Source organism: Rhinolophus sinicus, linkage group LG14 (assembly GCF_036562045.2).
Source record: "Rhinolophus sinicus isolate RSC01 linkage group LG14, ASM3656204v1, whole genome shotgun sequence".
Taxonomy (NCBI): Eukaryota; Metazoa; Chordata; class Mammalia; order Chiroptera; family Rhinolophidae; genus Rhinolophus; species Rhinolophus sinicus.
The window spans coordinates 35,975,659-35,988,323 of record NC_133763.1 but is presented as its reverse complement, the minus strand read 5'-3'; the positions used below and the strand labels follow the sequence as shown (position 1 = coordinate 35,988,323).

At 40.1% G+C, this 12,665-nt stretch overlaps 2 protein-coding genes across 6 annotated transcripts in view; one reads left to right on the top strand and one right to left on the bottom strand.

Moving 5' to 3' along the window:
• Positions 1-9,848, bottom strand: part of TRMT13 (tRNA methyltransferase 13 homolog) — a 74,394-nt gene extending 64,546 nt beyond the window's left edge. For 4 of the 5 annotated variants that reach the window (XR_012491816.1, XR_012491817.1, XR_012491818.1 and 1 more), the window contains exons 1-3: positions 9,492-9,798; positions 6,920-6,966; positions 6,764-6,830 (exon numbers count right to left, since the gene is read on the bottom strand). Coding sequence is in view for 2 of the 5 variants with exons in the window: in XM_074319054.1 (XP_074175155.1) it covers positions 6,764-6,830; positions 6,920-6,966; positions 9,492-9,659 (282 nt within the window). In the remaining 3 variants the exon portion in view is untranslated. Of the gene's footprint in view, positions 1-6,763; positions 6,831-6,919; positions 6,967-9,491 lie in introns of all 5 variants that reach the window. The other variant, XM_019747016.2, reaches the window with a different exon arrangement.
• A 59-nt stretch (positions 9,849-9,907) lies between these two features.
• The window catches only part of SASS6 (SAS-6 centriolar assembly protein), a 38,515-nt gene continuing 35,757 nt past the window's right edge, over positions 9,908-12,665 (top strand). Inside the window, exon 1 of the mRNA XM_019747014.2 lies at positions 9,908-10,125. Coding sequence (XP_019602573.2) covers positions 10,061-10,125 — 65 coding nt within the window. The 5' untranslated portion in view covers positions 9,908-10,060. The remainder of the gene's footprint in view (positions 10,126-12,665) is intronic.

Sequence of the window (12,665 nt, the reverse complement as noted above, 5' to 3'; positions counted from 1 at the left end):
CACATTAAGGCTTATTTTTAGGGGATGTCTTATTTTTTCATGTACAGAAATCTACATTTATTCAAACACAGTCATGTCATCTTCTTCTGGAACATCGCCATAACTCTTGAGACCCCAAATTCTGGCTTGAATTTCTTGTGACTCCATTTCCTGTAGAACCATTGGGCCCAATCTCTCATGTCCAGCAACAGAGCTCTCCTTAAATGAGCACCTCTTGTCCATGTAGCCTGCTCATAGTGCATTGGCAACACAGCTGTCAGTGCTTTTAGCCCATGAATTCTTCACCCAAGTCATGACCTCTTGCAGGCTAGGCTTCACAAAGTTTCCATGCTGATTTCTCTCCATTCTATTTTTAGTGTAGCCATTGATTTCCATGCGCAAATGGTCCTTGAGTGGCTTGTTTATTGCAATATCAAGAGTCTGGAGAGAGGCAGTCATTCCTGTGGGAATCATTATTTGATCTATTCTTCTCTCTGCAAGGAAGTTCTTCATATCTTTAGCATGGTGAGTGCTGGCTGAATCCCAGACTAGCAGACCTCTTTGGCCACCTCGCAAAACAAGTGGCAGCATTAAATTGACCCACTTCCTTATAACTACTTGTGTGCACCAGGCTTTTTTGGTTTCAAGAACATAAATGCCTGAAACACGTTCAACCTTTCTTGCCCTTAGTGATGATTAGAGGTGGGGTTTTCTTTCCATCCAGATGAATTGCCAAAATACAGGTAACACGTGCACTTTGGTAATCAGTGAAGGGAATGTAGGTTGACGAGGCACCCCTCTAATCAATTGTTGTTTGAGATCCTTGGCCCATAAACACTGCAGTCTCATCCATAGCAATCATGTTGGATAGTTGACATTTAGAAAAGTCGATGCCATCAACAAAGGACTTGAATGCAAGTGCATGTTTAATAACTTCAGTATCTTCCAGCTTGAACAGTGTTGTCGATCTTAGAAACAATTCATATTGCTGAAGGAAGCCATCTAGCCAGTGTTGTGATGCTTTGAATTCTTCTGTGGATATTTTTAACTGTGGTGCCATTTCAAGGGCAAATGCTTGAATATCAGCCCTGCGCACAACCAAAGCCTTTGCTTTCCTGTCAGCAATCCATTCACAAATGATGTCTTCCAGCTCAGGAAATAATGGTTGCCGACCTGATCCACACTTGTGCTTCTTAGCATTTCCCTCATCCACCTGTTGACTGAGGTTATCGCACTCTGCTCGCCATTTTTGGACCATCTGAAGATCCAACTTCTTCTCTTTGCAGAAAGCCGTGAGATTCTTGCCCCGGGAGTCTTCCACGATTCCTTTCTTGTACTCAGGAGAATAGCTCTTTCTTTTTGCACTCATCTTGTCTGGGGGTCAAAATATTATTCCCTTTAAATCTACCATTAAATCAAGTGTTAACTGAAGGTTTACGAGACAGGAGTGGCAACAAAAATGATGACAGTTAAGAATGATGGTCCACATAAAAGCGATGAAAAATTGCAGGCACCAAAATTCAGAAAACGTTTCTTTATTTCACATGAGTGCATTAAGTACGTCTGTTACAACACATGACTTATTGAATTATGAAGATTCATATTAGACACAACCACGTCCATTCGTTATCAAGTGCACACATTCGTGCGTTGTGTCTGTACTCCGATTGGTTATTTGGCAGTAAGTCTCGAGGTCATCTGTTTACATAGGCATTTACCTCTCATCGAAAGGCGCCTGCTTGGGTATTTACAAATACTTAATTATAATTTATATTATCATTTAAGTATTAATGTCAATATTATTTATTCATAATTATGTATTATTATTTTATAATTCAATACGTCCCTCCTGTGTGGCAACGGCTGTACTAAATGAGTCCGTCTGACTGACAATCTTAATTGGGGCTTATTTTTGGGTTAGGGCTTATATTACGAGTATCTTGAAAAATCATGCTAGGGCTTACTTTCCGGTTACGTCTTATTTTGGGGAAATACGGTAGTACTATTTCTACAAATCTTGTTTTAAAAGTAAAAGCAACTCATGGGACAGTATGCATAGTAATAAGCTTTTGTTACTCATATGGCAGAAAGGTAACACGCTGATTTTGTGTTGCAACCTTTCGCTACATGGATGATAATGGAAACCAGTGATTAAATGGAACAGGTGAAGACAGCAGGTACTGCAATGATTTGTGGGATGACTGGCAAACTGTAATACAAAATTAGCTATAACTACTCTAATTGGATGTGTTCTTAGTTTAAAATGGTTGCAAAGAGTACTCCAAGCAGTGGTGTTGGGGGCCAGATTTTTAAATGTGAAAACTACTTATATTGCAGAAACTTATCACCAACTTACTGTCATTTGGTATATGAAATTTTGAAAAAGTTGAACAGTTTTACAAAGTAAAGCAGAATAATGGTAAGACTTTACCTGGGTGCCTAGTTTCATTTATACATAGTGTACTAGATGAACACTGTTCTGCGTTTCTTTCCTCCATCTCATCATCCCACTGCTTTTCTTCTTTTCCTTTCCACTGTGTTCCACTGCACACCAATGAATCCATGACGGGGTGTTCCATTTTTAATAAATTCACCTCTTCTTTCAGAACACATCTTCCCAGACACATATTCCACTTGCTTTAACTAAAACCTGGACTGAGGTTTTAGTTAAACCTCAGGAGTATAACCTTCACACTACTTGAAATTAAAGGCAACGTTCTTTCTTTTTACTAAGGGGCCAACTAGGGTGCTCATGTTTTCTCTTCAACACATCTTAACGTAAAAATACCTTCTCTGAAGTTTATGCCATCTGGCCTAGCGGTTCTCAATTGAGAGGCATTTGGAAATATATGGGGGATATTTTGTTGTCAGAATGACTGAGGGATGCTACTGGGAGACAATTCTCCACAGGCCTCTCAATTATCTGAAAGTCCTACAGAGAAATTGACCTTTGTCCCAGATCATCTTTTCAAGGATATCTGTATACTAAGCAATCTTGGAAGACAGAAAGTGTCTCCTTCTAGAGCAGACGGCAGTCTTACTTACTGTACAGTATAACAAAGAAATGTCTACTTGTGGAACAAAGGTCAGGCAGGTTTCCTTACTGCCCATTTAAAAAAGATCTGTGTTTCCTAAGTTTGAGGTTCTCTAGCTACAGTACAAGCTGTACACAAACATGTGCTACATCCAGCTAGGCCCCTTTGTGTTGGCTCCATGGGCTTTAGGGAACAAGGGAAATTGATGCAGACAAGAACTTCACGTTGCTTGGTGTGCAATTAGTAATAAAGTCCTTTGAATCTGACCCAGGAATCTCATATCTTCTGCCAGCAGCCACAAACCTGTGACAGGCTAACTTATTTGCTTGAAAATAAGATGCTGTTCTTTCCTCTAAGTCCAGTCAATATGACCACGTTTTCAAACCTCCCGACATAGTAGCTCTTCTTGACCTTCTTAACTCTAATGACCTTCACTCCACTTCAGCAGACTATTTCTGTGGGCCATCTAGACTCTGGCATTACTGTAAACTATTTAACTTTTGAAATCTTAAACTCCATTAGCCCATTCTCTGACCATAACTTTGTAATACGTTAATACACAATATAGTGATCTCGTGCTCCTAATCATATTCTTCTACTTTTTAAAGACCTCGATTTATCTTTTCTCAGCTAATTTCTGGTGTTCTTTTCATGCCATCCATTCTGATTGCCCAGTGTCATCCTTATCATCAATCTGGTCCTTCTGTCACAAACCTCCTTAGAAAACCTAATGGCTGCATTAATATGACTTTTAACTCCTAACATCTGGCCTGCTGAACACTGCTGAAGTAACCACCCAGACATTTGTCTGGTGCGAGTTCAAATTCACATCTCCATCCTTAGTCTGACTCTCAAAGATGCCCAGCAATTATTCTTCATAACCCTAATTCTAAACTTTTACCTCTTTCTTCAAATTTCCTACTACACCATCATCCCCCTCAATCACCTTGTCTCTTACTATAGCTATTAAATGACAACTTTCTCAATTAATAGCCTGTCAGCTCAAATTTGTCTGAACTGATATCCACTTTTACTCCTCCCCATATACCTCAGTGGAAGAGCTCTTTCTCCTCCTATTACCTCTTCTACATCTATTTTGTTCCTTATCTCCCTCCTGATTCCTGAGTAGCTTTACACCATCAATGATGCTCTCCTTTCCATTTTTTTCTTTTACTGGCTCATATATAAAACTAAATTTAATCCCATTTTAAAACACACTCCCTGTATGCTACCTTCCTCTAACTACTATTCTAACGCTCAAGTTCCACTCATAGCCAAGTTTCTTGAAAGAATAGTCTATGCTTGTGATTTCTACTGCCTTATGTTCCATTTACTCATATATCATCCCAATTTGATTTCTGCCCACTCTACTCTAAATACGCATTTTGTGAAATTCTTTGTTTTTAACAACGACCATATTGCCAATCCAATGGATCCTTTTTGGTCCCTATCTTACTTGATTTCTTTGTGGTGACTGACACTGTTGATCACTCTCTTCTTTTTGAAATTCTCCTTCCCCTGGCTTCTTAATACATCATGCTTCTCTGGTTTTTCTCTTTCTTACCTCTCCAGCCACCCCTTCTCAATATTTTTCTATGGTTCCTGTTAGCAGTTCACCCTTTAATGTTAGTGTCACCTAGAGTTCTATCCTTGGTCTTATGCTGTTCTTCTTGCCTATCTCTCAAGTCTCATCTTCTACTCAGCCCTCCTCTTGCTCTATACTCCAGCCATGTGAAATGCCCAGTCCCAGACAAAGCCATCTAATCTCTCACTTCTAGGCCCTTACACATATTTTCTTTTTTGTCTGACTGATTCTTCTGTGACCTTTAGGTCTCATCTTACGACACTCCTTCAGAGAAGCCTTCCTGACTCCTTCCCCATTTCTTTTACGCCCTATATTCTCCTCAAAAAGGGTTAGGCTCTCCTCTTTTATTCTTCCGCAGCACTCTGTACTTAACCTATTTTAACACACATAATATTGCATTTTCTGTATCTCCCAATAGATTGTAATGTTCTTTCTAGGCAGGGTGTTTGGTACAATGCCTGGCATAAGTGCTCAATATCTATTAAATAAATAAATCCCGCCCCAATCTCTTACACTAGGTAACTTAAAAACCCAAAGCTTCACCTATGACCTGTATTTGACTTCCAAATCTTGATTATTTGCCCAACCTCTCTACTGAATTTCAGATTCACATATCCAACTCCCAATTTCCAATCAGTCATCAAGCTTTATTGACACTGCTACATAAATAATTCTTGCATGTATCCCCACACTGTTCTTCCTCTTTAATTCAGTCTCTCATCACGTCCCACCCGGATTTCGGCAACAGCCCCCTAACTAGTTCTCCTGATTCCAAGCCATCCTCCCACATAGCTTTAAGAGAAAATATTTAAGGGGTAAATCTGACCACACCATTCCCTAGCGTAAAATCTTTCAGTGGTTCCCCATATCTATCAGAATAAAGCCCAAGTTCCTGGAAGCCTCAAGTGGTTTCTGTCTGCCGTTGCACATACAGTTCTTTCAACCTAGAATAACTCCTCTTCCTTTTCTTTGCCAAATCAAGACTCAGCTCAAGTGTTATTGTCTCTAGGGAGCCTTTTCTTAATTTTTTTTTTTTTTTGTATTGGGTAACAGTGTGTTTTTCCAGGGCCCATCAGCTCTAAATTAAGTCACTGTCCTTCAATCTAGTTGTGGATGGCACAGCTCAGCTCCAAGTTGAGTTGCCATTGTCAATCTTTAGTTGCAGGGGGCGCAGCCCACCATTCCATGCGGGAATTGAACCGGCAATCTTGTTGTTAAGAGCTCGTGCTCTAACCAACTGAGCCATGGGCAACCCCTCTGGGGAGCCTTTCTTGAGCCTTGGATTTTATTTTATTTTTTTCCCCTTTTCTTCCGCCTCCCCACCTCCCCACTCCGGTTCAAGCTGTTGTTTCTCAGTCTAGTTGTGTAGGACACAGCTCCCTGGCCCATGCTGGTATAATCAGCCTTGCGCTCCTGCCGGCTGAAGCAGTCGGTCACCAGTCATCGGTCGGCTGCTCACAGCAGCTCACGAAGCTGTCTTGCCGGCTGCTGGCCACTCACGCTGGCCACCGGCCACTCATGGCAGCACACAGCAGCACACGCTGGCTGCCAGCTGCTCATGATGGCACACAGTAGCCCACGGCAGCAGCTCAGGCCAACTTCCAACTTCTCATAGCAGCCCAGCTCCAGGGAGAGCTGTTATTTACAATCTTAGCTATAGAAGGCGCAGCTCACTGGCCCATGTGGGAATCTAACCAGCGACCTTGGAGCTGGAGCACGGTGCTTCAACCACCTGAGCCACCCGGCCAGCCCTAATTTTAATTTTTATACAAGTATACTTGTATACTCTTATCACATGTGTACTTCTTTCATTGAACTTATTAAATAATACCCATCATTCACAAGTTTATTTACCAGTTTCAAATAAGCTCTTTGAAGGCTGGGATCACATTTTATTGAAATAAATTTAGTAGGCACTAAGTAAATATTTTTGAATAAATAGTAAAATTATTTTCTGAATAACACTCTTGTTGCATAAAATTCTATTATCTGAATTAGGACTCTAAGTGGATTCACAGTCCTTTACACACGCACATGAAGTTAACATATTTAAGCCTTTGGAGGCACGAGTGTTATTGAATATTCACATTTGTAATCTACCAAGTGTATATAAACATTACATACCACATGCTTTACCATTCAACTTTACTGATCAAATACTTACAGGTTTTGGCTTCTCTCTTGAGTTACATTTTTTCAAATGCTTTGCTAGTTGATCTTCATATACTGTGCTGAATTTAAAGAGAAAATTGTCTAAAATAAGACTTGTGACAATTACTGTTTCCAGGACAGAAAAATCTTTATCTGACCCGATACTTACTGTTTCGGATCTAAAGGACACACGATTCTTTTCCGAGCATTTTCTTCCTAGTAAAGAAAAGGATATATTTATTTGACTAAAATATCAAATTCATTGCTTACAGATACTAGATATAACTTCAGTGTAATCATAAATTTATGCATTTCCAAAACAAGGCAAGGAAACCTAAAAAGGACATTAATAAAACACTGGCAAAATTAGGTGATACGGTTTAACAACAAAAGTCTCCAATGTAGATGGTTTATGTACATATGAGCAAATACTGCTTTAAACAAGTGTCTATACCTTTAAATCGGTTATAAAGAAGGCCTATGTATGAAATTTTGAATCTATGATAGCGTTGACTAAAATATGCACTATTATTTTAGATACCACTAAGAAAGAAAAAATAGTGCCAATTTAAATTATGACATGTCATTGATTTTAAGATACATTCTGATTTCAAAGATGTTAAAATGTGAAAAAAAAAGTCTTAGAAACAATGAAATACGGCATTTTAACCATTTGGTATGTGGCCATGTCCTAACAGCTTTGCAACTTTTTGGTACTGTAGAGTTACATCCTGTTTGTTTCTAACTTACATGGATTTATCTATATGCACTAGGAAAAAATTTTAAAATTAATAATGTTGGCAATTCTACCTAACATTCATATGAATCTTTGTTAACAGGATAGTATAACAGTTAAAACTACAGGTCAGCCAGACTGCCTAAGTATGATTTTCAGCTTTATCAGCTCCTACCTCAATGATCGGAGGTAGACTCATCAAAATATGAGAATATGTCTGAGCTCCAAAGGTTTGTGAAAATTAAGTGAGTTATTATAATAGTTAAAAAATAACTGCTTAGAACAATGCTGGCCACACAGTAAATGCGAAGTGTTCACTGTTATTAACAATTCTTCAATTTATTTCAGTTCTGATCTGCCTCCCAGCATATCCATATTATGCACACTGAATTTCATGGGAAAGCTGAGAGACTTTTCAATATTTGTTTCTGAAAAACACTGTACATTAGTCTTATATGCTGACTTTAAAATCTAACCTCCATGAAAGATACGACTCTATGGTAACCTCCCAAAGCCTAACCACAGAGTGGGGCAGGGGGAAATGCACTTTTAATACATATTATTTGGGTTTAAAAACAAGGGTTTCTCAACTGTGGCACTATTGACATTTACTGCTGCGTAATTCTTTTTGTGGGGGGCTGTCCTGTGCATTGTAGGATGTTTAGTAGCATCTCTGGCCTCTGCCCACTAGATGCTACTAGATCCTCAGCTATGACAACCAAAATGTCTTTGAACATTGCCAACTGTCTTCTGGGGGGCAAAATCAACCCAGTTAAGAACCACTGGGGAAGAAAATGAGTACTAGTAGTCTCAGCTATAAATGACACTTAAGAAAAAAAGATGGAAACATAACAGCCAATTATATCACAAATCACAGTTTCAGTAGGGTGCCCACAACTGAAAACCAAATCATATTCATGGAAAGTGTTCCCACTTGGAGTTTTGCAGTCTTTCATCAAGGGACTAACAACGACATGTCATTCCTCTCCAGGAATACCGATCAGCTTGTAAGGATCTATTCATATTCTATTATCACCATCTTCTGCAATCACCTTCTAGACGAGTGGTTACGGTAAAGTCTAAGGTGAGAACAAAATCCTTCTATCATAAATCTCATTCTTCAATCAAGGGATGTTTGCTCAAAGCAGCCAATATAATTGTGGGTATACTTCAAAGCATTCTCACCACACGTCATGGGGTCTCCCACATTCCAAAACAAGAATATGCTTGTTTCAGTATGCTTCACTCTCAGCAAATATCAGCCATATCAAAATATGAAGTAGAGCTATGGCTATGATGGACAGTAGCAGACGAAGGGGCTCTGGGGCTGAGCTGTACCGGATATTGCCTACAAGGCTAAACCATGGGACTAACAAAGAAAAAATGTAAACAGCACTGGACGTTAAAAAGGCATGAAACCAAATGCTTGTCTATTTGGTTTAATCTTCCCAAAATCTGTTAAACATGCTGTATTTCTACCAACATTCCCTTCCTCTTGTTCTTATTTTTCTATCCTCTATATTCTAAACAAATAAACACATAAATATATATACAGTATAATTATACGTATAACTGTATTATCGAACAAAACTATTGTTTTCATTTTTAAAGGGAGAGTCAATACTCACATGTTTTAAAATCTTTCCTTCCCATTTCTAGCAGTTATAAGTTGCTTTCAAGAGATTATATGTCTAAATAAACTTTTTAAAAAGTTTCTCTCAAACGTATTCACAGAAGTGATTAGGGGCATCACGAAACAATTAGAACAGCATTAGTGAAACTACTTCTTCCCATCAAGAGGCGGACAGTGGGCGAAGTGTAAGAAGCGGTAAGTTTGGAGTAAAACTACAATCAAGCATTACGTTGAGTTAGTATCAAGATAAACAGGTCGCCGCTGCCCCTTTACTTAGTACAAGGAAACAATGTACTTTACTAGGGCTCATCATCGCTCCCCAGGGAGGACAGAACTACGTTTATTAAAAGGAAGGGTGGAAAACCCAGCGACCAGCAGCAGAAATCTGTTCAGCGAGGGGAGGTGCAGGACCAGGAAACTTATTTCCGACTCTCGAGAGGGCAGGGCGATACCAGACCTCTGCGGCTCCAGCGTGTTCACCACAGAACCTTTTCCCTGTTGCCACCACCATCCTGCAGAACCTCTTCTTCTTTGCCACATAGTAACCGCATCGACCCTCAGCTGGAAAGCCGGTCGCGTGCGGCGTCGGCGCAGAAGCTGCCATAATTCAGGGCTTGCTTCGGGCGGCAAGCATCAGGGGAAGGAAGGAAAGTTGTCAGCTTCCCTCGGGTCCCCTTCCCTTAACAAAGATGGCCGCCTCGGTCCTGCCACGCAGTCAATTCCCGGAACTACCGCCCCATTCCCTGCAAAACCGGAAAAAGCTGATGGTGGCTGGCGAGGTCCAAACCTCCCTCGTCTTTAGTCTCTTTATTTTCCCCGCCTCCTCCGCGGAAACCGAGCGCCAAACTCAAACTTTGTAAGGACCTGGACGACTTTTAGGTCAGCACCGCGAGCCGGGCCTGTTGGACGGCTCCGCGCAGCGGCCGGCGCAGCGGTCCAACATGAGCCAGGTTCTGTTCCAGCAACTAGTCCCGTTGCAAGTGAAATGCAAAGACTGCGAGGAGAGGTGAGGTCCGCGTTCCTGGGTGACCGCGGGTGGCGGTTGGGGTCGGGCCAAGGGGGAAAGATGGCGGCTCCGGCCAATGGGCACCGGCCTGCGTTTGGGTGTCGGGCGAGCGTCCTGGAGATGCGGAGAGAGACCCAGCTGGGCCCTAATCGTAACTTCTCTCATCGAGTCTGCCGTTGCTGAGGGCATGGAAGGAAGGGAGTGAGGAAGTGGGACGCTGACCTGCATCAAGTTAATGTCCAAAATCTTAGCTTGGAATGGAACCGTGGAGATTGTAGCCCTACTCTCTCTTTTGACAGATAAGAACTCCGACCCAGAGAAGTTAAATAATTTATGCGAGGGCTTACAGCGTTCACGGCAGGGCTGGCACTAGCACTTAGGTCTTAGCTCCCAGCCTGTTTTTCGTTCTCCTTTGAATTATATTGGAAATAAATCTAAGCTTCAGTTTAAGAAAAACTAATTTTATGGTGTATTGCCTCTTCACATTTACTAAAAATAAAATAAATTGCGTTTGATTGACCAAAAACAATAGGGAAAACCAGAAATTTCATTCATTCATTTATTCATTCAGCAAATATTGCCAACGTTCAGAACACCTTGCTGGGCACTGGGGATACATACAGTGGTCAGGAAAAAACAGCCCTTGTCTTCGTGGAGTTTACAGTCCAGTGAGGTAGGAAGTAAAGGCTCATCTCAGTTAAATGCAATTACAACTCTAACTAGGGAGGCGGTACTGTTGGGCTTAAGTAGAGAGATTTGACCAGAACTCAGGCGATTTTAATTTTGTCTCAGTTCTACCCATTCATTAACTGTCTCTTCTCTGAGCCTTAAGTTTCCTCATTTGTAAAACTGGTATAACATGCCTACTCACATGGTTGTTATGAGGATCAAGTATGAAAATTTACGTGAAAACTAAATGGATTGGAAATGTGACAAAGAAAATGAAGAATTGATTCATTGAGTTGCCAGTAATGTGAAACTAGTATATAGTTTAATTAGGTCCAAAATCAATTGACAAGGCAGGCAAGGAGTTGACACCAAAACCAGCAGCTACATATGGAGATCTGTAGGTTATTTCAGTTGGTCATTCTTTTGTGCTGCCCAATAGGGGAGCTACAGATAGTTACCAGACATTTGAATTGGAGCTAATCTGAATTAATGTGCTGTAACAGTAAAATGCACCTTGGATTTTGAAGACTTACTAGGAGAAAAAAAAGAATGTGAAATACTCAATTTTTATATTGATTATATGTTAAGATGACAATTATTTGTGGTATATTGGGTTAAATAAAATATTAAAGTCAATTTACTTGTTTCTTTTAATTTTTTTAATATGGCCTCTAAGAAATTTAAAATTACATATGTGGCTCATATTTGTGGCCTCCATTGTATCTCTGTTGGATAGCATCATTCTAGAATGATTATGGAAAGATAAAAGCAAGATGCGGGCATCATTTCTGATGCCAACATTGAAACTCCTGGCTCTTCTTTATCTCATTACATTGTTAAACAAAATTTTAACTTCCATAGCTGAAAGTCTTTTTAAAACAAAGAGTTTATTGGGCTCTTGCTACCATAGCAAACAAAAAAAAAGAAAAAAAAAAGTTGACCAGGTGGTCCTTGGGCTTATAGTCTAAACTACCAAGTGGAAAAACTAACATGTCTGATGTTCTGGAGTTGTCCAGTGTTTTTATACGTCAAGTAGGGGGAAGAAAGATGTAACTTGTTTTAAAAGAATTTACGTTGGCTATCCATAAAGTGGGGCTAGTTCTGACTTAGTTGCGCACAGTCAGCAAGGAAGTGTCCACTCCTGTGGATTAGCTGTGGGCAACAGATGCCAAGTTCATGTGTAAACAGGAATTGGAAGCTTCTGAGGATGGATGGCGACTGGCGATTCTCTCTTAGATAATTGTAGAAATAGCCATCTGGAAGTTCGTCCAAAATTCCAACAGACATACAGGAATGTGAGCAGTCTTTTGTCAACTGGCCCACAGCGATTAGCTTGTTAATTATTCCTGTCTTTTTTTCTCACTCTCTGGCTGATGTAATTTAATTTAGAACATCTCAGAATTTTTTTTTGTCAACATTATCATCACAGTTATCTTTTTAAAACACAATTTCAACCTTTTCACTTCTGTTTAGAAACTGTTCATATATTCCTGTCACCTATAGCAGGGGTCAGCAAACTAGAGCCCATGGGCCAGATGGCCCACTGCTTGTCTTTGTAAGTAAAATTTTATTGGAACACAGCCATTCTCATTTTTTAAAAAAATTGTCTATAGCTGCTTCTGTGCTATATGGGCAGAAATGAGTAATTGTGACAGAGATGTGATGGCCTGCAAAGCCTAAATTATTTACTGTCTGACCCTTTGTTGAAAAAGTTTGTTGACCCTTGAGTTATAGGAAAAACAGTGCAGACTCTTTAGTTAAGTATTCAAGGCCAGTTCAGCTCAATAAATAAATTTATGAATGCCTACTATGTACCAGGAACTGTCATAGGTGCTAAAAATATAAAACTCCCTGCTTCTTTCCCCCTCCCC